This window comes from Pieris napi, chromosome 6 (assembly GCF_905475465.1).
Source record: "Pieris napi chromosome 6, ilPieNapi1.2, whole genome shotgun sequence".
Lineage (NCBI taxonomy): Eukaryota > Metazoa > Arthropoda > Insecta > Lepidoptera > Pieridae > Pieris > Pieris napi.
Window position 1 is genome coordinate 8,919,369 of NC_062239.1, and position 25,348 is coordinate 8,944,716.

Below are 25,348 nucleotides of genomic sequence, written 5' to 3' on the forward strand. Positions count from 1 at the left end.
TGAATGCAAAAGAAGTACAAGACATGATATTAATGAGCTTTGCAAACCTGCGAGGTTCGCAGCGGAAATCTCACTCCATCACTTATTAATTGCAATTGATCCAAGGAGAGCCGCACTGTTGTCATTAAAGATGACCTGCGCCTCTGCAAACAGCAGGTCAGCAAAAGCCTAAAGCCGCTTAAACTGCACCTTAATGAGTGTCTCTAGTAAACCATTTTTTTCGATCCAAATCAATTTTTTATTATAATTTAAAAATGACTACATTTTGTGGCGCCTCTCCTTTTAAATACAAAACACAATCTGTTGTTGGATTATATTGTCTGTTGAATATGGTACATTTGATCATTAAAATTTATTTATTCGAATGGAATATTTAGATTTACATTAGTTCCGTTACGAACCACCATTAGGCGTCCGATTCAGAACTCGAAAACGTTGGTGTGCCTTTGTGTGTGTAACAGTGTCAATTAAAAACCATTCAGGAAATACTATAGGTATATATATATATGTAATTAATATTTCAGCTTCTGATTAATTAAGAAAAAAATCACATTTTCTCGACATCTGCTACGAAATTACACACACATATATCATGTAACTGGTTACATACTAGTTAAACATTTATAGTTATAGTTATGTACTTAGGTACATAATATAGATAATTTTTTTTTTTTTTAGTGCGGTTTTTATAACGTAGGTAATTAATAAAAAGGGAACGTTATCACATTTAAAAACAAAATAGTAGGATGAAACATTTATTTTGACTTAATATAATTAAATTTATTCTTCTAAGATGAAGTAAGGAAGGATATCCAATGGCGCTGGGTAGGCTGTCAGCGTCGTGGGTCCAGTGTAGATGTCACCAGTGTTGCCATCTTTCCATGTACCCCGTGGGAGGTAAATGTCACGTGACACGGCACCTTCTTCCACAACTGGGGCAGCTAGTATCCGCTCGCCCAGAAGGAACTCTGCAATTAAGAAGAAGAGAAGATGTGTACACAGCGGATCAATCTACCTGACTGGCCCCGGGCCCGAAGGTCCAAATAGCGAAGGTTGGGTAGGTACTTGTATATTTCATGTATTCAGGGTATAAGTTCGTAGTAGTTTATTTTAACCGAAGATATCGCTATGCATTCCTTAATGCTTATTCCCCTTGACTCTATTAACGGGAATTTATATTTTTTTTTTAATTTAAATTTAAATTTTAGTCTTAATATAAACTCTCAAAATAGATATCCTAATAGCAACGATAGACGCTTGCATGAAAAACATGTATCGAATGGTTTAGCTGTAGTAAAACTAAGTACACAAATTGTATGGAAAAATATTATTTGCCTGTCAAAAACTGGAAACCGCCATATACGAATAATTATTGCAAAGAAAGGAAATGACATATACGCAAATATATCGATTTTCTCGTTACGATAATTTAATAAAGGAAAGACATCACTGCAAAAGAATTCATTAAGATTTAAGATAATTTTTTCGTTTGTATAGGCGAAATACGAACCGTCCCACACTGCAAGAGCCTGTTCATCAGTAGGATCCAACCACCAGATGGGAGGGTTGACGGGAGTGCCGTCCTTCACGGAAGCTTCCATGGCTGCGACGATCTCATCAGCATAATCAGCGTGAATTTGTGTGTATTTTCGGCAAATTTCCACAGCCTGACAACGATATATTTATTTAAACTTAAATACAGAGCATTAATAAGCATGTGGGTTTCTACTCCCATCATCCGTCAAAAGGGTACAAGCCATATTCATTTATATCATTGATTTTAATGGCCAGATTGCTTACACAAAACAATTATTGTGTCGCCAGGAATCAAACCCTTCTGTCATGTATGACAACAATATTAGAAAATTTTCTTTTATTATATTTTTAATTTATTTATATTTTTAATTTCGGAAGCGATTATGAAGAATTTTGGTATGTGGTATTTATAGCTATGTAAATTAAGGCATATATTTTATCATGAAAAATTAGAAAGAGATATATAATATGTAATGATGGTCTATGATAGTGAAACAAAATACAAATTATTGAATTAAAACCTTACCACGATTGGGCGAATCTCGGATGTATTATTATAAATATGTACAATTGAACTTTTTTTACTTTTAAGTGCTAAATAGTCTGGTTTTAACAATTGATATAAATTAAATACCTCGTCATCGTGATCCCAAGGCACAAAGGAGTATTGTAAAGTCGGCATGAACACGTTGACTTGGAGCCACCTCACGAACAGTTCCTTGCTTGGTTTGTCATTGTAACCGTTGCCTCCAATCATATCTGGCAGAACCAGGGTGTAGCCATTCAAGTTCATGGCTAAGAGGGTCGGTATCATGGTCTGGAGGCCATTGTTAAAGCCCCAGTACGTGTCTTTGTCAACCATACGAACGAATACGGGTAGATCCTGGGTTCTAAAGAAATTTTCATATTTATTAGACTTATAATAGTATAAGATCCCGATATATAACGACCTTCACCGAGATGCTTATTTAATGAAACGTATTTTATATTTAATTTAATATTTAAATTTTTTTTTTTTTTATAATTTTCATATTTTTTTTTTAATTTATTGACATATTAAATTAAATATAAAATACGTTTCATTAAATAAGCATCTCGGTGAAGGTCGTTGTAAATTATAAAAAATATTTTTTTATAATTTGCATATTTTTTTTTTAATTTATTGACATATTCAATTAAATATAAAATACGTTTCATTAAATAAGCATCTCGGTGAAGGTCGTTGTATATCGGGATCTTAGACCATAACAAGTTTCAGCCTAAGCCTTTTTAAGCATTATCTAAACTTCTCAAAATCTTTAAACAACATCAAGATTGCAATAGGTAGTCTTTTTTTATAGAGCAAAAGGGTCTCTTGATGTCAAGCGATAACGTCATCGTGATACTGTCACATTGGGCCAGAGGGCTCGCGGGTACGTTACCAACCTATAAGTTTTTGGCTAGTTTGAAAGAAGCTAAGCTAAATTGATTCGGAAATACCTTAAAGTGCATAAATCTCACTGTCGTTGTATTATGGGTAAATTATGTAAAAAGTCGGAAGAAATTAAGAATATGATAACACATAGGGAACATAGGATCATCAGTTCAAGGTCAACCGCGACCGCTCTACCAAGTGGCTGATAAGGGTATACGCACCTCATTCCAGACCTAACTTCGATCATAGATCCAAACTCAGCCACAGCCCGCACATAAGACTGAACGATGTGACCTGGGTGAAGATCAATGTCGCCATTTTGGACTGGGATCTGATTTGGGATACGAAAGTTTATTTTATTTTAAATAATCCAATTAAAATCAGGAGATCAAAATCCACACAGATTATTAAAAAGCCGTCTTAACATTCATAGAGTTTAGAATAGTATTGTTTACCTGTGGAGACCAGCTCGATTCTCCGGCATCGAATTTTAAAGTGTCAATGTCATAGGTGTCAATAATTTCTTGGACTCTAGATGTGTACCATGCAGATGCCTCAGGGTTTGTAAAGTCGATGTATCCAGGAATGGATCCATTGTTGTTCCACCACGAGGAGTCAGGACTTCCTTCTTCATTGAGAACCAAGTAGCTGCAAAAGTCTTTATTGTAATAAACACAAAAATATTGTGTTTTAGGGTTTTATTACTAATTTCGCAAAAAAAATTAGAATTCGTTAAAATAATTTGATATTATGCTTATTATGTTCTTCTATCTTCTATCAGGTAGCGACCACAATTTTTAGAGGGACTCTTTTTATGTACAGACGTAAGAGTAGAAAGAAGGAATCTCTTAGAATAAATGAGATCTTACCCTTTTCCTAAAGCTTCAGAGTACCAAGGCTCACAATCCTTGTTGATAAACGGATGAACCCAGATTGCAACTCTAAATCCAAGTCCCTTAATATCTTGTACCAACTGTTTTAAATTCGGCAACTTTCTCTCATCGACAGTAAGAGAACCATAGCAAATCTCCCACAAATCGTCAATCTCAAACTGGGCATTTGGGAAGCCACTATCCTTGATCTCATTGGCGAAAGCCCATAGGTTTTCCTGATCGATCTCTCTGGAATACCTTGCCCAAGTAGACCAGATTGGGTACTGAATCATTCTGTAGTCCGGGATGCCTGAAGGCTTTCCCAAATACGTGTCAACAGCATGTTGGTGGGCAACTTTGGCGTCCGAAAAGAACCATATATCGTATTTAAGGACGTTGTGAGTTCTCCTCGTGGAGTACGGGTCAGCTACGTTAGCGATTAAACATATGTGGTTGTCCAAGATGTTGTGATAGTCGACAAACAGTGGAGCTTCGGGGTGGACATAAATATATATACCGTTAGAATTCAGCCAATATCTCTCTGCTACAGCGGCATTGTCTAATTCTTTTGAAATTATGGAGTAATTTTCAAGTTTTGATTTTTGTATAGGCCAATATTGCTCTTTTTGTTCTGGTCCGCCGAACCATTGTGAAGATCCTATGGAAAATGATTGAATTACAGACCTGTTGGATCACGATTGGATTTTCCTAGATATTTTAAAAGAAATTAATACATATTACGATAAAATAAACTATCCAGAATATTAATATTTGAATTTAAAAAAGCAGAAAGCATACCAAATTCAAAGCAATCTTCAAAGACTTTGTTACTCGGTCCATCCCAGGAAATGGACACCTTGTAGCCATTCACATCTTCGTGATACTCTGATGTCATATCAAAAGAAACATCATCATCACCGGAAACCTGGCGTCCAATATGCCCAACAAAATCTTCTTTCGTATCTGTAAAAGTTGCATTATTAGATATTATATTATATTTATGAGTCGCTCATATTAGAAAGATATGAGCGACTCATGGCCATGTGTAATACCTTTTTAGAATCTCTATTAATTGCGCCAAATTTTGTAATACAGGGTAACTTTTCGGTAGAGTAACTTTTTTTCACAGTGGGGGCCGAAGTAAACAAAAAGTTTATATCGTATAAAATTTTTTTATATCGTATAACTTAATATTATCTTCAATACACTCAATAAACAACTTTAATAAGTATGTCTTACGCAAGAACTCATCACTGCCAATCTAGTAGATATTATGAAAAAGATACAGGGTGTAAAAAAAAGTCAATTTTCTTATAAAACGCAAAATAAATTATAACTCGGCAGGGGTTGAGCTTAGAGACCTCCCGTAGAACAATTTTTTTGCAGCTGATGACCTCATCTATCTGCTATTTGCGTTTGATCCACGACTTTTTGGCCACCCTGTATATGCCTTTAGTATAAATATAAATCTAATACTTATTTTTTAATTGTAAATAAATAAAAATATTAAATAAATTTTCCAGAAGGCCTCGATGGCATCCTCAATTACACGATGGTTCCCATTGTTTTAAACTACGATTATTGACTTGATTAATATTAATCATAAAATTTATTACTAAATATAATTATACGCACACATACCCATTCAAGTAGTCATACATTGACACTTAAAGTCTTATACGAATTTTGTTTTATTAAATGTAACACTAAGGCTTCTTTTTCTTTAAATGTTTTAAACATGCACCATGTACCACGGAAAAATTTAAATCTAAAGTTACCCACAACACAGGGGCTCACTGAACTGGGGACTAGCATTATATCAATTTGTCTCAACCATATTTCTGTCATGAATAAAGTTTTCTTTATTACTAATTTATAATAAACTTACCGCTATTTAGCTTAGCGACAAAAATTTTGCCACCATCGTCGCTATCTTCAACTGAGAAATCTCGCAGGACCGTTGTTCTGGGTGCAGCACCCAGTACTACTGAAAGGCCTAATTACGAAAACATTTCTATTAAATTTTGTTTAACAAAGTTGTAAACAGAAGTAGTACTTAATCATACTAGTTACAAGTTTGCTAATGATTCTATACGCACATAAGTTACTTAATACATCCGATGACAATAAAGATGCGGCATTAGCTAAATGCAATATATATCTATATAAGCGAATCAAAAATCTCGTTTAATTAATCTAATTCTATGACGCAAATTAAACAGCGAAAATTTTAGAGGACCTGCCGTACACTTACTATTATTATAGATAAAAGAGTAAGACTATAGAAAAAGTTTATATTAAAGCCCTAAAAACAATATTGGCAAATAGAGCTAAGATTCCATTAAAGGTACTCATATAAATTGATTAAAAAATATAATGGTGATAATGTAAAACTGTTTCTATTTAAATAATTATTAAATTAACTTACAGGTAAGAGTTGAATATTCTTATATAATATTATAAGGAATTCGATTTCTGTTAAGTAATATATTACTCACCTGCCAACAAGACAAGCCACTTCATTTTGGTTTTGTTAAGATATGATCTATTCACATCTGTAGGGATCAATTTATTATTTCTCGGTATCATGCCTTATCTGACTCTACATTGACTTTATATCTCATCTCTTATCCTAGTTTAAGAAAATCGCACCCTTTTTGATAACAAACATATTAACGGAAAATACCTGGCGACCTCGTCCGATTCGAGCTTTTCTATATATACCTACAAGTATTCTAGCGTATATGTCACCGTAAAATTGTAAAAACCGTTAGATTGTAATCTATCTCGCGAGATTGTAAACTGTCGAAAGATTGTGAACCTCAACGAACTGCTTACAATTTAACGTATTATTATTCGGTAGATTGTAATCTATCGAAGTGAAACCGTCAAATTGTGAAACGGCCATTTTCTACTTTTCTATTGGTTATAAGAGATGTGACATTCTCGTTTTCTATTGGTTATAAGTGATGTGACATTCTCGGTAAATTAATCGAATCAATTATTTCCTCATTTGTTAATTTTAAAGTTAAACCTAATTTAACCATTACTTGTCAAATGTACATACATTACATTAACTTCATGTTTCAATAGGGTAGGTGTAGGGTTCCGAAAATTTTGAAATTATTCAAAAAGTACCCAAATCCGAATCAGAGCACCCCACTATCCACTTGGTCTTGTCTGCCCTACCCCTAGAGTGTATATAAAAAATCGGAGGCGCGGAGGAAGAGCAGCCCCCACCCGCTGTAACAAAGCACAGGCATTATGCAAGCGGTAGCGGCTAAGGCTGGTCGCCGAAGGCGACCAAAAAGCCAAAGCTGCGGAGGCTTGAATAAATTGCCTGTGCTTTGGTACGCAAGGGTGGAGGGGCTGCATTTCCAGTAGCGCCGGAGCTGTCCAAAAATGTATTATTATTCGGTTAGGTTAGGTTAGTATATTAATTTTTTTTTTTAATAACTGTTCAACTGAAACTCGAAATCGGATACAAAAACGAATACAAAAATCGATTTTCACTTTTAAAAAATCGATTATATTTGAATAATTCAAAATTTTCGGAACCCTACACTAATTGAAACATGAAGTTAATATGATGTATGTACATTTGACAAGTAATGGTTAAATTAGGTTTAACTTTAAAATTAACAAATGAGGAAATAATCGATTCGATTAATTTACCGAGAATGTCACATCACTTATAACCAATAGAAAACGAGAATGTCACATCTCTTATAACCAATAGAAAAGTAGAAAATGGCCGTTTCACAATTTGACGGTTTCACTTCGATAGATTACAATCTACCGAATAATAATACGTTAAATTGTAAGCAGTACGCTGAGGTTCACAATCTTTCGACAGTTTATAATCTCGCGAGATTGATTACAATCTAACGGTTTTTTCAATTTTACGTTAACAATTAACATATATAAACTTGTGATATCTTTTATAAATAAGTTGTGTCGTATTACAATTTAAAAATTTAAATAATTTGGAAGTTATTAACGTGTTTATAAGATTGGTAGTATTGTCAAGAAACGGAGGATTTATTATTTATTATAATTATCATTTATATTTTACATGGATCTTTTACTATTTTCCTCTTGCGATTAGATTACGTCAATTTCAAGTGTTTGCATCCTCATCCAGTGATTACAATTATATAAGAAACAAATGACATCTCACGAAAAAATCAAACATTGTGTTAACAATATAAAAACGTAATAAGTACCTATTTTAAATATGGTTATTTGTTATAAGTGATCAATGATTTTAATTCTCATAATTCCCGGAGAGTTTATACATGTATTAATTTCTATCTTAGCCTATAAGGCGACACTAAAAAAAACAATTTGCATAAACATAAACTAGGATGTGGACTGTGGAGTCTATAATGGGCACGCACTGCAAATAAGATATGAAGCTCTGGAGAGTAGCACTAATTATTAATTACTAGTAGACTCGGCCAAGCTTTGCTGTGGCTAAGATTTTTGTTATATTACATAGTAGTAAACTATTCAAGAGAAACGGCAGGAGAACACCAATCCACCATGCTATTTGGTGGTTATGCCATTAAATTATAGCTTATGTGAAACGTTGGTATTTATTTTGATAAGGATCGATACCTAGGTACGAATAAAGAGCCTTTTCTAGCGGTGGTATTTTAATTTAAAAAAAACGAATAAAAGGACGCTTATTGCGACGTAACTATAAAAGATAGAGACATGCTGTCGCGACATTTTTTATAGATAGTGACGTGTCCTGAAAAAATCTAATACATACATCATTTTGTTTTATCATTAATAGTTTTCGCAGCGCACGCGATTGAAGGAAGTTTGTTTGTTTATTTTTTTACACCTTGGGTTAGATTATTCAAGTTTTAGTAAGCATCGACCTTTTTTTGAAAATGAACAGCCTATGTCACTCGGGAATAGTGTAGCTTGCCAACGGTGAAAGAATTTTTGAAATCGGTCCAGTAGTTTCGGAGCCTATTCATTTCAAACAAACAAACAAAAAATCAAATCTTTCCTCTTTATAATATTAGTATAGACTACAGTTATCTCTATATAAAGAATTAAATAATTCAACATTTCTTGTCATTCGTCTTCGGCAATTATTAAGCCTATAGCCTACCGCCAATCTAGTAAAAAATAGAATTAGAAAAACACTACTTAGAAGTATCAAAGACAAATTAAGTGGGACAATAATTAATTTAGTTTAATTGTCTTTGGAATTATCAAAAACTATCAAGTCCAATAACCAATTGCGCGCGGGAACATATTATATAAAAACCTATTACCTTGCTATGGATCTGCCAACTGCCGCTGTCCGTTAAGTGTCAATTGTCAAATATGAACTTACCCTTTGACACTTATTGACGTTTAATAACGCAGACTGCAGAGTAGATATTGTATATTCACGAACCTGTTAAACAATTTATTAGAATCTTCTGTATATAATATGTGCGTTTTCCAATTACAGCACTAGAGCGCATTTAGCGGCATAATGCTCTACGTTGAATGTTCCAACTACAGCAACGCTTCGCACAATTGAGCACTCCCAAAACGAATGCTCTCGCGTGCTTCTCGTAATAAATACCAACACAGTGACAGAAAATTGACCAGTGTTTTTTTTTAAGTTGGCATTTATCGAAATTTTCGTTAGTAAATATTATTTATTGTTGAAAAATTTGTTTCGTCGTAAATTTTGAAAATAATTAAAGTTATTTCAAACTGCTAAAAAAAAAAATATAAGTATGGATGAAGGTATAAATAGTTACTTTTTTTATATTCCACATTTAAAATATGATTACAATTTTATTTTTAAATTCGGATCTGTAAACAAATTTATTTTACAGGATTATACTCTTGTAAACATTGTAATGGTTTTGCAAAAGTATATAATTTTTTTAGAAATCATTTTTAAAAAATTGCTCAAAACGTAAATGATGTAAACTTCTTACATGAAACTATATACTTTACTGTTAATTTAGCTTGTTAAAACCTTATATTCTTTAAAGGTTTTCTCTTATTTCAGTAAAAAAAATGTTAATGAAATAATTTGATTATTAAAATAAGCGTAAAAAGTTTTCAACCAATTATTATTGTTAACCACATTATTTATACATTAATGAGGTTGCTAACTCTATTCAGAACATTTTTTTTTCAACACTGACTTAGCGCACTCTGCTGATGCATTTGAAAACTAATTCACGTTCCAATTAAGCTTCAGCATTATGCGGCATTATGCGGCACTGAGTCGCAAAATGCTCTGTAATTGGAAAACGCACTATATATATAGGTACTTCAAAGTTCAAATAGAATACAAAAAAAAGAAGCGCGCGTTAGAAAACAATGGCGGATCCTCGCATAAGGCAAATAAAAATAAAAACAGGCGTTGTTAAACGCATTGCTAAAGAAAAGGTAGCATACGAAAAGGAAGCGGAGCAGCAAAAGAATAAAATACAAAAAATAAAAGACGAGGGCCAAGACGAACATAACATTAGGAAGCAAGAGGAAGTCTTGCAGGAGTCTCTTATGATGGTCCCAGACTGTCAGAGACGGTAAGTAATATTTAATATCACAAGTTACACTACCAATCAAGTTGAAAATATATGCCTTGGGATAAATATAGTTACATATTTTCTTTAAGTTCTACTTATTTACACAGGTGTTTTAAGGTTATATTTATTTCTGCGGCAATTATATCTCGCCACATGTCTTTGCAAGTGTCCAAAAATAAGGTGTTGATTGAAAATAATAATATTTTCGCAAGGAGTACATGTCAATAAATTAATTCATAAATTTTTTCAGACTAGTAAAAGCTTTTGCTGATTTAAAAACAACATTAGAATCAGAGGCAGATCTGAATGAAAACGAAGACTATATAACTGCTCAGCAGGTCTTAAAGGACGCTGAGGCTCAACTGCCTGAACCAGTTTAATTTAACTTTATAAATAACTTTAACATTTATTATAAACAATCATGGCTTATAATCAAAACTTTTATAACAATTTTCAAGAAAATAATTTTACATTCCAATGTCATAACCCTTTGTCTTTCCCAATACCTCCTCCACCAGCATTTCACCCGTCTTATGCCCCAATTTCACAAATATCAGATCAAGATTTTCTCAAAACTTTCGAAAGAAACTTAAATGAAAGCTTACCTAAAATTAAGCCAAATATCACAATTACAAAATTAAAAGCAAAACTAATGAGTCTTCTAACAAGCCATAGAGAATTAACTGTGCAATATGAGAAGTTATCAAAAAATATTGATAACTTCACCAATATTGAGTGGACATCCATAATGAGTGATGTTGCTTGTAAGAAAGAAGAGATTAAAAAAAGTATAGAAGACTTTAATGGCTCATATATGGAACAAGCTAGAAAATATCTAGCAAAAAGAACAGCAAAGAGGCTTCGACTGAAAAGATTGAATAATAAAAGAAAACAACAAAAATTAGAGTGGATCAAAGAAATGAAAGAAAAGTCTAGTAAAATTGATGAGAACCTGCAAAAAATTAAAGATTATAATCTCAAAGAAAAGAAGGTATTTAAATTATTTTATTTCTAAGATAATTCCTGATCATCAAGATCATAAACTACAATTTATTAATTAAATTTATCTCATTCATATCAGATTTAAATTATCAGGTGAACAATTTTGGTTTTAATTTTATAGAAAGAAGAGGCCAAAGTAAATGCAGACCTGGTTCTTAAAGATGTTCAAAGGAAAAAGAATGATGCAAAAAAATGCTTAAACAAGTTAGAAGCCCTGTTAAAATTGCGTCAAGCAAGGCAAAACACAGCTAAAGGCAGAGGTCACAATATTTCAGAAGCAGATACTATTTTGTTTGAAAAGAATATTGGTAAGAATTACTTGTGGTCCACAAAGACAACTAATACATTTAAAGTGTTAACAAAAATATGCATGCAACATTGCAACATGTTTATATTAAGTCACTTTCATGAAAAACCAACATGGTTTTTAAATAGTAAATTTAGATGTATACCAGCTTTATATATAAAGACATATGTCTTTAATAAATAAATAAAAAACACATTGTTTTGAATTAAAATGTATAGTACATATCAAAAGTTTAAAAAAAAATTAAACTACTTTATATCAATTAGTATCAACCAAAAAGTCCACTAGACTGTCGAGAAAGGTTTTTGTAGTGTGGTTCGTAACAAGGAATATTCAATAGATTTTTAAATATTGGTACTTTATTATGATTTAATATAGGAATGAACCATTGGTGAATAGACAGGAACTAACATTTCAGACTAATAGCATGGTAGGAACAACATAACATTTCCTAATGTATAATTTCAGATAAACTGAAGTCATTATGGACTCAAAGACTAGAGATCTATAATAAAGAAGAAAGCACTCTTCAAAGCCAACTTACATCTACAAAAGACGAACCGTTAAATGAAACCACAAATATTGACAATATCTTAGATGAGTGGAGAGAGGTTCTCTTTGGAGGGATCAACCCACAAGTTAATTTTGGGGGAAATGTTGAAAGATTTATTGCTGTGCGGTGAGTTTAATTGACTCAACAGTTTCTAGTTAATTTCTATGTACAGAATTTTCATTATATATTAGGTCTTCCTGAGTAGACCTTCTAGTATGCCTTCCTAAGTAATCAATTTACTACAACCTTTGTGATTAGAACCACTATGTAGGTGTGGTTTTGGTTAATGTTAATAACCTTAAAAACATTAGAAATATGGCATATTCCTTAGGAAATTAATTTGATGTTTGTTTCAGGAAACAATGGGATGCATACATAAGTAGTGATGGAAGTACATTACCTATTGGTTGGGTTGTCAACATTTGAATTGCTTTTTGTACATTTAATAATAACATTATATTTGTACTGCTTTAAAGAATTTTTATTATAAAAATCGTGTTTCATTACCAATATTTCTGTCTGTCATTTAGACATCTTCAACTATTACCACTGATTAGATGATGAATGTTTTTTTAAAATAATATATTTTTCCTATGGCTTCTTAAATTATGCAAAATATACCTCCGAATCAGGGTTCAAATTAAAACAACAAAATCGTATTTCAATATTATCAATTTTTTAAGAAATATTTGTAAAAACACACCAACACATACAATATTCCAATCTATAAATTATTTCATAGTTAAAAATTAAATGCGTCAATTTTTTTGTACACACATAAAAAAAACCTTAATCCTAGAAAAATAATGTTTTTCTTACATGTGTTGATCGAGATTTAACCATGTTTTTAGCAGTCTGGATGTCAATGTTACATCTTTTTAAATAAAATTTTGAATTATTACATATTAACTTAACTTCTTAATAGAATCCACCTCAAACCCATACCTTATGCTAGAGATTTATAAAAACTCTTGACATATATCTTTTGCTTTAAATCACATACAATCCATTAATTTCTAAATGTGTAATTATTATATGTCCTGTAGTAGCATTAACATAGTGCAGTATTTTTTTAAAGGATTTAATGGTTAATAAAACTGCTAAAGAAAATACTGCTATGTTTATATGCATTTGGACTTTCAGCTAAGTCTACAACATCAAGTTGAGGTAATATGGCCTTTTAGTTGCATAATTTTAAACTTGTTTACCACAACTTCAATAAGGGTTTTATTGCACAACTGAGTCTCATTTGATTGTTGAAGAGGTTCTTTGTAACACTTGATTCATACAATAAAATCTCTATATTCATTTAGTAATTAATAATTTTAATTTAGGATTATTTTCTGGTTAATATACACTACAATATCTTGTTGAAAGTAATTACAAGAACAAAAATTTGAAAAATCCTGTTTTTAGGCAAAGCTTTGGCTTAGAGATTAATAATTTTAAAAAATCCTGTTTGCCACTTATTCTTAACTCTGACACAGTTTCAATTTATACATACATGTATTGTAAGTAACTCATGGTATGGTCAAATTATTTTTGATGTGGTCTCAATTGGTTATGAAAAACAACATTATAAGAGGAAGTTTTAAAGATTACATATTAAATTTGTGTCAATTCGTTGCAACTTTGAATTGCTGTACCAGCTAAGTATGCAATTTTATAAAAGGTACACACAATTTGGTGTCCCCACCAAAAATATATTGCTTCCCGTGATCCAAGCGTTCATATAGTTTTATAGTAACGCCTGGTACTGTATTTTGGCCTAGTATTTATTAGTAAGATTATCAGTCCCATTCAACAATATTTGTTTATACTATAATTTTATTGCCATATGCCAGCGTAGTTCCCTATAAGAGGGGCAGGTAAAGGCCCACCGGCTGTGAATATTCTCGTCCCACTGTCGTCATAGCAATGTGTATAAATGGCCGGTACATATTTCACTTGTTGGTATCCGTCCACTCCTTCGTCCGGGAACACATACCCTCTGGAAGCCCTTAGTGCTACAGTTTTTGTTGAATGTATATTGCTCTCGAGGTATTTGCCGGCTCTTAGGTCGTAGAACATGAGAAGACCTGCAAATATGTTAATATATGTAGACTACAAATACGAACGGCCGTATAATACTATTAATTTTGCATGCAAACGTTGTTGCCATGGTAACACGTATATTTAATCCAACTTTTATAATAACAAACTAGCTGATACGGCAAACATCGTTTTGCCATGTTTATCATGTATAAAAAAAATAGAGGTTGATCGTAGAGGGGTGAAAATTAGGGGTTGTAGGTATTTGTAATGCTGTATCATAAAAAATAAAAACAGAAAAAAATATCTAAAAAAAAAAATTGTTCCATTTAGGGGGATGAAAAATAGATGTCGTCCGATTCTCAGACATACCTTATTAGGTATGCACACAAAATTTCACGAGAATCGGTCAAGCCGTTTCGGAGGAGTTAACCACACACACCGCGACACGAGAATTTTATATATTAGATATAATTTTTGTAAGTTCTATTTTTTATGATGTCTGTGTAGTGTCAAGATTAAATAAAGCGTGGCTTGCTCACCGAGTCCAGTACCAATAGTGAGTAGGTCACCACGGAACGTCGCCGATCTTATCCCACAACCGTTGTAACGAGACGTTATCTTCTTAACAGACTGTAGCGTCCGGCAATCCAGAAGTAACGTGTACGACTTACAACCGATCGCGTATATACCGCTTTCCTAAAATTTTAAAATACATTTATTTAAAGTGGGATTTAAAAAAAAGACGAGGATTGCATCCGGCCAAAGGGGCGTTGTTATTGACACAATCGGAACTAGTATTCTCAATTCTGATGTTTTTAAATCAGGTATATTTCAACTTCGGGAACAGTCTGAACTTCTACATCTACAAATGTCTGTAAGGGACATGCATAATATGAATCTAGGCAAATAATTATGAATTAAACCGATATTTTTGAAGTTATACTTCTTTAGGCGCGTTATGAAAAATTGATAAGAGTGAAATTTTACGATGCGCGCGCACCGTTACACAATTAACAGAATGAAGTTAGTTCTAGGTGGCATGAAAATCGATAATAACTATGTTCAAGTTGTATATTCTAGTATTTTTATATTTAGAACACGTGTTTCGTAACAGTACAATTAAACAGTGTGAATAAATAAATATTAAGTATTTTGGTGTTTTTATTAAATCAATTTCATATACGACGGTGATAGTATTTACTAATAATAATTTTATTGATTATTTTTCCGACCCAAATATCGGCCAATAGAATTGCACCATTCGACGTCACGTGGTACAACCTACATGGTATTATACTGAAAATTTTTTGTGAAAATTTTCTCTGGTCGTTGCTTCAAGAAAAGTATTAAGTAGTTGTTTTATTCATTATGAAATTCTTATTTGTTAACTGTACATTTCGTCTCATGGTGCAATTCTATTGGCCGACATTTGGGTCGGAAAAATAATCCCCCGAATACCACTCGAGCTTCAAAATTATCTGGTATTTCCCTCAAGGTATTCGTTGCAAACAAATATGGTCGACCATATTAATTGTTTGCAACGAACCTATCGGGAAATACCCGATAATTTTGAAGCTCTTGTGGTATTACATATGATTAATTTTAATATTTATCGTTAATCACTACTGCATTTTAGTAATTTTTTTTCCATACGCCAAAGAAGTATAACTTCTAACGCGTGTACATAAGTACACACACTCTTTTTTTTATTTTCAATTGATAGACAACTTATTAAAATTTTTGATTAAATCGATAGTAGTATCGTAATTTCTTTACTTAAAATGTAAAATAATAAGACTGCTTTGATTTATATGCGTTTTATAGAAAGCATACCAATGTTGCACGCGTAATAGTATGCGCATAAATTTGGCCACGCATTAGATGTAATAAAAATATAAATTTTGCAAATGCATAAAAATGTTGTACGGATATCATAGTAAATATGAAAAAAAAAACATGTGGCACTCGGGGACTGCCGCGGTAAAGCTATCGCATAATTTTTATTTCAACTTATGCAATAATTATTTATTTATGCAGTGTTTTTATTTCTTTGATATTAATTCAAGTTTTTTCTTTGATAAATTAATTCAATCTCTCTACCAGACTCACTAACACGCCTATATAGTCTGTCTCACTCTAACGCGCACCGGCTGCACCGGTCTCGTCAGTGAGATGTGAATACGCAGTATGCGTTCTGTCCCGCTCTAACGCGTAAGGTTTTTTCGTTACGGAATTTCAGGATTCGGTCTCCACGCTCGAGGCCCGCGATAGAAGCTATGCAATAGCTTAAAAAATATTTTTATGAAAATACTGGTTTAGATTATTGAAACTACGATGCACTGCAAGATAATTTGTTATATATATCTCTTACCTGTGTGGCGAGGCAAACGAGGTCCTGACAAGAAGGTAACTTTCGTGAAAGGGTTTGTCTGAAGGTCGCTGCATTGAACACATGGATGTACCCGTTGAGGGTCAGCGCGGCGATCTCGCGCCAACGACGGTTGAAGGTTAGCGCCCGGACCTTCTGACCTGAGATTTTACCAGTGAATCACTTTTTCTACTCAATTTTAATTTTTTAACGATATATTTCAATCAATATTTAGCTAATCTGTTGTGTAAACGATCTTTGGAAGAACAAACAGCATTTTTGAACTGATATATCAATCCGTTATAATATTTAGGTTCTGTTTCACAATGTATGGATAAAGTACCAAATAGCTATGCAACACATAAATTATTTGGAAGATAAATTGTGCTATTTGACATTCATCAAACTCATAACTTATGATGGACTTTATGTGACGAATAGCGCTATCTGACAGTCGTGAAACGCAACAATAGTGTTTATCCTACCAATAAGTAATAAATAGCTAATTTGGAACTTATGTAGAACTTATCCGTACATTGTGAAACAGACCCTTAAACTAATTGTTTAACAATCTATGCTGTGGATAGGATAGTATAATAGTAACAAATCAACCTATCATTTTAAATAGGATTGTTAAGAGATTTAAGAGAGATAATCTTTTAAAGAGATTTTGCCATATTGGAATACAGATTTCGACCGATCACATAAATCTAAATAGGAAGTAATCTTATTTTATGGCGTACTCTAAAAAAATCTTAAATGTATTTGTATACGCTATCAGGCTAATGTCAATTTCCTTATACCCTATAGCTTGAAAGCATATTATCCATATAACTAGTGGACCCCACAGACATTGTCCTGCATGATATTTCAAGCGATTAGGATATTAAACAAAGTATGAAAGTACCGACTGCAGCGCCATCTGCCGGGCTGATTTGTGAATCTAAACCATTCCCAGATCCCCTTGAACACACACAAAAAATTTCATCAAAATCGGTCCAGTCGTTTGAAGAAGTTCAGTGACATACACACTCACAGAAGAATTATATATATAAAGATTTGTCCAGTGAACACATGAATACTATTCGATGTTCATGCGTCCGTTTAGTTCGAAAAACGTCCACGGAGCGCTGTTCAAGTTTTTCATTACAAAAATCCATTCTATTATTTTGTATTTATACAAATTAATTTACCGTTTCTTTAGAGTTAAGGCTTTAGATGTTTTGCATTCAATTAATTGACATAAATGGAATTTAGACAACCAATGCAGATAACAAATTACTAAGAGTTACATGGAACACATTATTTTCACTAAAGAAAAAATAATAATGTAAGAATGGTATTATCTTCCTTTATCCATGTTTAATAACAAGACTACATGTGTTTAATAAATTAGCCAATACTTACCAGCCTTACATTCCCTAGTAACAACTGGTGATATATAATTGTGTTGAGGGGTAGCTTGAGTAATCGGTGTATCAGGTGCTCGCCACAATGCAAGTTTGGAATCCCGAGACCCTGTCACTAAGAACTCATCATCTAACCAACACATGTCAAGGATCTGTAAAAATTTTGAAGTTCAGTTAGTGGATATTAGTCATATTTCACTAACAGGATACTAAGTGCTGAAACTGGAGAATAATGTTTGTAAAATATAAACTTAAAGACACCAATTTGTTTAATCTATAGGAATAATATTTTATATTAGAAAACTTCTTTGTTTTGCACCTCTACATTCTATATAGGCTTTGTAAAGACGGCTCTAGTTACTTACAAGGATAAAATTAATAAAAATTCAGTTACCCAGTCTTTATGAGCCTCTCCGACACACACAGGATCCAAAGTGGGTAACCGATAGATGGCCAGTTCACATGAGTTACGCGCACCAGTAGCTAACAGTGTTCTAGACGGGTTTATTTGCAGCGCGTGTATGCCAGTTTGATATTCAGCGCCGGGCCAAGGAGTGCGAGGACGGAGCGTGGGAATGGCGTCAAGTGAACGAGACCGAACATCATACACAAGCAATTTATTGCACTTTGTCCCGAACACAATCTGTCTATCGGATAACCACTGTGAGCAGAACACTTTGTTCACTGTGCCAAGGTTGACTGGCGTCTCACGCAACATGTCGTGCGTGAGCATATGGCGCGTAGCATACGACTGATCCACCGATCGAGGCTGTTGATATAAAGATCTATTGATAATATGTAAGACTAAAAGGTATTTTTTTTTTGTTAAAATTATCTATTGCATTGTTTTATAATTAAAAGCAGACTTCATGTTTTGAAAGTATAATTTTAGTTCATATAAGATAAACTTTGATAAATTATGTAAAAGTTCATCATATTTTATCAATTATAGCTGGTATCAAATGTCAATAAAGGACAAAGTCATCCTTGGAGCGGTCATTTAGAAATGAAAATAATTGATTAATCATATTTACACAGTCAAAATGGTTGAAAGGATAAGGCAATTTCAATTAAGATAAACATCAATGCATTTAATTATTATAAGCTGTATAAAGTCACCGATATAAAATGATATAAGAAATGTTTTGTAAATGAAACAGCGATATATAGTCAAAAATAGTTTCCCAATTTAAAATACTTTTTATGTAAATTACCTCAGGAGCTTGTATTTCTCTAGAACGCACATAGTCAACAAAGTTATATGATGTGCAAAGTGTTTTATGTTGCTCAGTTGGGGTTTCTTCTTCACTATCACTATCTGAGTAGCATACAAAATCTTCAGGCTTTTCCGGTTTACGTTGTTGTTCCAATCTTAAAAACAAATAAAAAAAATATGTTATATTTGTTGTATCCGTAATGTAATATCAAATCCAACTTTTAACAATCTATATGTAGGTACATTTTCATACATACTTTATAGATGTTCCAGAAAATCTGATGATCAATTATGAAGCAATTTTGTCATCAATACCTTACATAGATCTAGCAATTAAAATGTAATTTTTAAAAAATGTTATCTGAAACATTTTTAAATCCTCATTAAACAGACATACAAGAAATATGAGGTCCGACTAAAATATGAGGTCACGTATTCGTGTCATTGATCTCAAAATAATTATTTATATGAAATTACCTGAGCGCCCTTGCTTTTGCTCTTCTTTCTTGTATTCTGCTTGGTACATAGCAGGATGGATACCTTGCTTCGATGGGACGTCTTACTGTTTGCGCCATCGCAAATACTTTAAATAGACTAAATTATTCTAAGGTTTACACACGGTCAACTACAAGACACTTTCGTTTTGTTCCGATGTATACGGAGCCATTGCAAGACATGTTTCATTATAATAATCCAGTTTCTCCAGCCACCATCGAAACCAAAAAAACCACTTTCAAAAAACGTGTCGTATTAAAAGAGAGGACTTATTAATAAACCTTATTACAAAACTAAGACCTATGAAATTTCATTTTGAAATCGATTTTCTAAAACAATGGACTCGATATTTTTTATATAATGAACTGTCAATTGTCAAATTCGTTGTCTTTTTGCCTTGCGGCCTGGCTTAAGTATTGTGGCCACAGTACCAGTGTGACCAGATTTAGTAGATTTCTACTTTTTTGGTAGATTTTGAGGTACTGTCAACAGAATTTAGTATGTAAAAATTATTTGGTATATTTTAGTAGAATTCACGCTTTTCAGTTATTCTAGTACTTTTTTTGGCATATCGAATAAAAGCGAGGTATTCCTCTTTCATCGATTGGATTATAACTATTTAATGTTCATTCTTTTCGTTACCATTCGTGCCGTGAGCATAGAATGTGATGTGGGAATTCCTTTATTGAGAATTTATATGATCGAGTTTTAAATGAAACATAAATATACACAAGGATATCGCAATGAATAGGAGCAAAATCCCTTATTTAAAGTTGGTTATGTAAATCTACAAAATTTTACGTTATTTTTCAAAGTGATCAGACCCTTATTCATAAAATTGAAAAAGACATACAAAACATGATGAGTTCCATTTTGAGTTGCTTTATGAAGATAAATTTTATAAAAACTACTCCGCTTCAGTCAATAGATCTGACAGAAGTATGTTCAAGTTAATGGACTGAAAATTGCTTTATGACAATGTTACTCAACATAAAGACGAAAAATCTTTACTTTAAGTATCATTTTATACATTTTTTAGAATTTAATTTGAAAAAAAACTTGGTTTCTTTTAAATTAAATTCTTATTTTTATTATTCTATCATTTTATCAAGAAAACATTCATGTTTTACGATGTAAGACAACAGCAAAAAAATATAATAGATTTTCTCGTTCCTTTCGGTAGAATTCAGTAGTTTTTAACCTCCACAAGCAGTAGATTCGTCAATTAAAATCTGGTCACACTGCACAGTACACTCGCATACCAGGCGGAGTAACGAATTTTTAACTATTTAATTAATTCACAAAAATGTATAGAAAAGCAGTAACACTGGCCAAGCTACGGAACGTCATTGCATGTAATGGTAAGAAGCGATGTTTATATTATTACACTTGAGTTTTTTAGTCGCATTTATGCCATGCGTAGCGCCATCTAGTCTTTACTATGTACAACAGTTTTATTAGTTTCGTTAGGAAACGCTTGGTGTCGCATAGTGTAGCAATATCTATATTAATTAAAGAAACGTGCATAAAGAAAGAAGCTAAAAGTAGGTGAGAAAGTAATTGGTTATATTCATTTCCGAAGGTATTAGAGATAAAAAATTAGAACATATTTAGGACACATACAATGGAAGATGGAAGTTCTTAGCAGTGTTGAACATTAATAAAAATGCTTTATTTTTTATATTTTTTGTAAATTGTAATTATGTTGGTAATCGTAATTTAAAAAAATAGACAAAACTGCTAAAAATACATTTATTACACAGTAGGACTCTACCTACGTATTGAACAATCTCAGTGCGCATGTCCTTCATGAAGATTTAAAACGACTAGATTTACCGTGAATTATTACAATTTTGTGTATAAGAAAGGATTTTCTCATTGATATGAGTATCCATTATATCATGTTAAATTGGTTATTTTTTCTTCATTTATTTCGGTCGCCGTATTATATATTTTACACATTTAGGCTTGCTTTCTCAGTGCACAATATTTCATATTAAACATATTTTTAACATACAAACTTTGTAGAGTAACACATTCCCATTAGCTTATCTGACATATTTTGTCTATAATTGTCTATGTTGTTCCCACGAGAATGTAAGTGCGTGCTCCTATTTCACCATGCCTCCTGCTGATAGGGGACAAGTCTTTGTTTTTATTTATTTATTTATGTTCTTATTATTAATTACTTAAAATGTCATGTGGAACATGGTGTAATGGTTGCAGCTCCTTACAAACGTTGTGTAAAAAAAAACAAAAAAAAAACATGGCGATTAAAAAGAGTGGCGGAGAGTTTATTGCCAGTTCTTCTCTTCCGTTCTACGCCCTTGATTTGAGAACTGGCAGTAAATGTAAAATTAGAAGCATTAATATTTATTTCTTTAATGACGAATCACAAGTGTACATTGTGTTACCTACGTGAATAAATGATTTTTGAATTTGAATTTTGAATTTGAATTTATTAGCGAAGATTTTCGTTAAAAGCTTCGCAAGAGGACCTTTATGAAGATTAATAAATGGTGGGAAAGGATATAAAGATTCTATGTTAAGGATTAACAGAAGATAAATAATGTATGAACACATCATGTTTGCATGAAACATTTCTTTATTACATGTCATGAAAAAAGTTCTACATCTGCATAGAAATGACATGGCACTGGGAATACTCTTTACACTGGCCGTACAGGTATGTCTCAGGCAGACATGTCGATCAGTACCGGACAGGGCCGCGCCGCCCATGTGTGCGAAGTGTGCGATGCACACAGGCGCTAAGACAATAAGGGCGCCGCCACCGAAATTATTTATACTACACTTAACTACAATATTCTTACGTATGTTTGAAGTTTCATTTTACGCTTTGGGTTTAAGTTTACATTAATTACTCAGAGCTTAACGAATCAAAAGAAAGGCCGCTGCGCCGTGAGTTTTTGAGTGTGTTTATGTCTTATGATTTCAATAATATGCCGACATACCTTGATAAAATCGAAAATAAACTAATTTTTATACTCGGTAACCAAATTCAACATTTTATTTTCTATTATGTCTAATTAATAAATATTTTTCAATAATACTGGATTGTTCTCCTGACGTTTCACACGAAGAGCAAATTAGTATGATAATAAGATTTGTCAACTTTAACAAGGAAACTAGAAAGTTGGAAATAAGAGAGCATTTCCTAGCTTTCTGTCCAATCATAGATACAACTGGCGCTGGAGTAACGTCATTTATAATAGAAAAACTAAACGACATTAATTTGGACATAAACAACTTAAGGAGACAAGGCTATGATAATGACTCAAATATCCGCGTTAAGAATATTGCTGGATCTAAATCTCCGCGCTTTTTATGTACCGTGCGCTAGCCATAGTTTAAATTTAATAGTAAACGACGCTGCCAACCTCATACACGATTGGGTTTTTTAATATTGTGCAAGAATTATATAAATATTTTTCGTCCTCTACTAAAAGATGGGATTTATTACAAAGATATGTCATAAATCTGACCTTAAAAACGTTCGATATAACATCATAAATTAACTATGTAACAATTTAATTCGCGTTTTATTTTTCACGGCAATTAGCAAGCGGACGTTTTACCTATTTAAAAAAAGGTTATTTAAGTAAGTAAGTATATTAAACTAAAGAAAATTTTCCTTTCGGTAAAAATTAAAAAATAATAAAAAATACATTGAAACTTGAAGATTGGTAAAAAATAGGCCGAAAAATATAAATAGTTCCCTCAAAGGCCTGCAACACACCCGCTAAATGTCTATGGGCTGCGATGACTGCCATTTTTGTCCGTCCCTCAGGCTCATTTGCCCCCTATAAAAAAAAGGAGGCGCTTCATGGGTTTCGCACACAGGCGCTGACGGGGGTCGGCGCGGCCCTGGTACCGGAACAAACTGGTGTCCAAAGTCGTAAGCCTTTACCTTCAAGAAAAGAGCGTACCAATTTTTTAAAGGCCGGAAACGCACTCGCGAGTCCTTAGTCATTGAGAATGTCCTTGGGCGGCGATATCATTTCACCTCATACGCATTAGGTGATATCGAGTCCCATCCCTTTAGCAATATATCTTGGTAATTTTTATTACTTTAGTTTTTGAAATAATTTAAGTTGAATAACCTATTATTTATTGAGGGTTTATTTTCTATTACAGAAAATCAATCACATTCAACTTGAAAACAAGAAAATTTTCCAATAAAAAGGTCAGCCAGGCCTATACATACAATACGATCGAGAGAGTTCGCGCGTAAGATGTAGAATTGGGAGCGTCGCAACTGATTTAGTGTCGCAAAATACGTGGGCGATTGCTAGTTAAATTAAAACATCATATTTTAAAGAATTGTTTTTGTTATACAATCTATACTTAATTCATTGAATATATACGTAATTAAACATACGTCGTGAAATAGTATGTAATAATAATAATTTTATTCAGATCGACTTAGGTACACACATAAAGATCATTATATTAAAGTAGGTATTAGAAGGTAGAAAAAACTATTCTAATATTTTTTTTTCAGTACAGTGTGTTTATTATTTATTTAAAAAATATATTTAAATTGGACATAAAAAAAATAAAATAAAATAAAATAAAAATCACTTTATTTGACGAAAAACATTTGGTACTTACATTCTAAAGGTTATAAACATACAATATGCAACGAACATGCAACGAAGCGTTGTTTTTCACTATTAATTTTGGTCAACCTCGAACATAAAATAATTCTATGTGCACTAGCGATTAAACTAGGCCTAGCCTGTATCTTAAACGCTAGTTCCTTCCAGAGTCTTTAACAATTTAGTTAGATTGTTTGTCATTAAATATTTATGCGGGTTATATTTTTATTGTTTATAAAACTAAATGAGGGTAGAATCTAAAAAAAGTTGTTGCAATAGGTTAGACTATAGTAAATGTGAACTTCGACAAATATTTTTTTTTTTTTTAAATCTTGTGGATGAGAAACTTGAATTTGAGATATGAATTTATTGTTGTTATAATTTATATAATTACGGGTTAGGTGGTTGAGGGTCAGTTTTGCTATTTGATACAATGACATTCCCACAGCCACCTTGGTAGAGTCCGCGTCTTATAAACTAATTAATAATATAAATAACTAAATTTACAAAGTTTTATTAATATTTTAGAAAGCAATTATAATAGTAAAATTTTTAAGTGTAACTTTTATAAGTGAATTTGTTTACAATTTTGATTAAGTTACGTTAAGGTTTCTAAGCTAATTACAAAAATCATAAATGAGCTAATACATTTCTTTGTTGTAAGATTGATATTAAATATGTTATGATGAATGAATACAATGATAAAGTAAATATACAAGAAAAATCCAAGGTCTTATGATTAACGTATTAATGTAAGGTTGTTTTAAAATTTAACAATTATTGTATAAGTTTAACTTCACATATAATGTACATTATACTCTGTAATAACAATATTTTTATGTATGCAAGAGGAGAATATTGTACATGTAAAGTAAAGGCTTATAATATGGTAATAGTAAAAATAACAAAAATAACGATTGGATTGGAGTGGATTACGAGCCTGTTATTTGTGGATTATTCTAGTCT

The 25,348-nt window shown here is 32.3% G+C and overlaps 4 protein-coding genes across 4 annotated transcripts; 2 read left to right on the forward strand and 2 right to left on the reverse strand.

Annotated features, from left to right (window-relative positions):
• Positions 1 to 742: 742 nt before the first annotated feature.
• Positions 743 to 6,439, reverse strand: LOC125050639 (myogenesis-regulating glycosidase-like). Its single transcript, XM_047650609.1, has 9 exons — positions 6,321 to 6,439; positions 5,711 to 5,818; positions 4,621 to 4,785; positions 3,820 to 4,480; positions 3,406 to 3,598; positions 3,172 to 3,281; positions 2,171 to 2,426; positions 1,511 to 1,667; positions 743 to 968 (listed from the first exon to the last, which is right to left on the reverse strand). Exons 1-9 carry the CDS (start codon positions 6,409 to 6,411, stop codon positions 781 to 783), a joined length of 1,929 nt encoding a protein of 642 aa, XP_047506565.1. The 5' UTR covers positions 6,412 to 6,439; the 3' UTR covers positions 743 to 780.
• Positions 6,440 to 10,119: 3,680 nt separating this feature from the next.
• LOC125050650 (tubulin-specific chaperone A) lies at positions 10,120 to 10,831 on the forward strand. The gene is made up of 2 exons (XM_047650622.1): positions 10,120 to 10,379; positions 10,630 to 10,831. Exons 1-2 carry the CDS (start codon positions 10,171 to 10,173, stop codon positions 10,757 to 10,759), a joined length of 339 nt encoding a protein of 112 aa, XP_047506578.1. The 5' UTR covers positions 10,120 to 10,170; the 3' UTR covers positions 10,760 to 10,831.
• Positions 10,801 to 12,734, forward strand: LOC125050647 (U11/U12 small nuclear ribonucleoprotein 59 kDa protein-like). Its single transcript, XM_047650619.1, has 4 exons — positions 10,801 to 11,370; positions 11,503 to 11,689; positions 12,157 to 12,367; positions 12,598 to 12,734. The coding sequence occupies exons 1-4, from the start codon at positions 10,801 to 10,803 to the stop codon at positions 12,665 to 12,667; spliced, it is 1,038 nt and encodes a 345-aa protein (XP_047506575.1). The 3' UTR covers positions 12,668 to 12,734.
• Positions 12,735 to 13,583: 849 nt separating this feature from the next.
• Positions 13,584 to 20,133, reverse strand: LOC125050644 (DDB1- and CUL4-associated factor 12 homolog). Its single transcript, XM_047650613.1, has 7 exons — positions 19,746 to 20,133; positions 19,267 to 19,423; positions 18,447 to 18,821; positions 18,051 to 18,204; positions 16,647 to 16,804; positions 14,815 to 14,971; positions 13,584 to 14,319 (listed from the first exon to the last, which is right to left on the reverse strand). The coding sequence occupies exons 1-7, from the start codon at positions 19,841 to 19,843 to the stop codon at positions 14,069 to 14,071; spliced, it is 1,350 nt and encodes a 449-aa protein (XP_047506569.1). The 5' UTR covers positions 19,844 to 20,133; the 3' UTR covers positions 13,584 to 14,068.
• Positions 20,134 to 25,348: the final 5,215 nt, after the last annotated feature.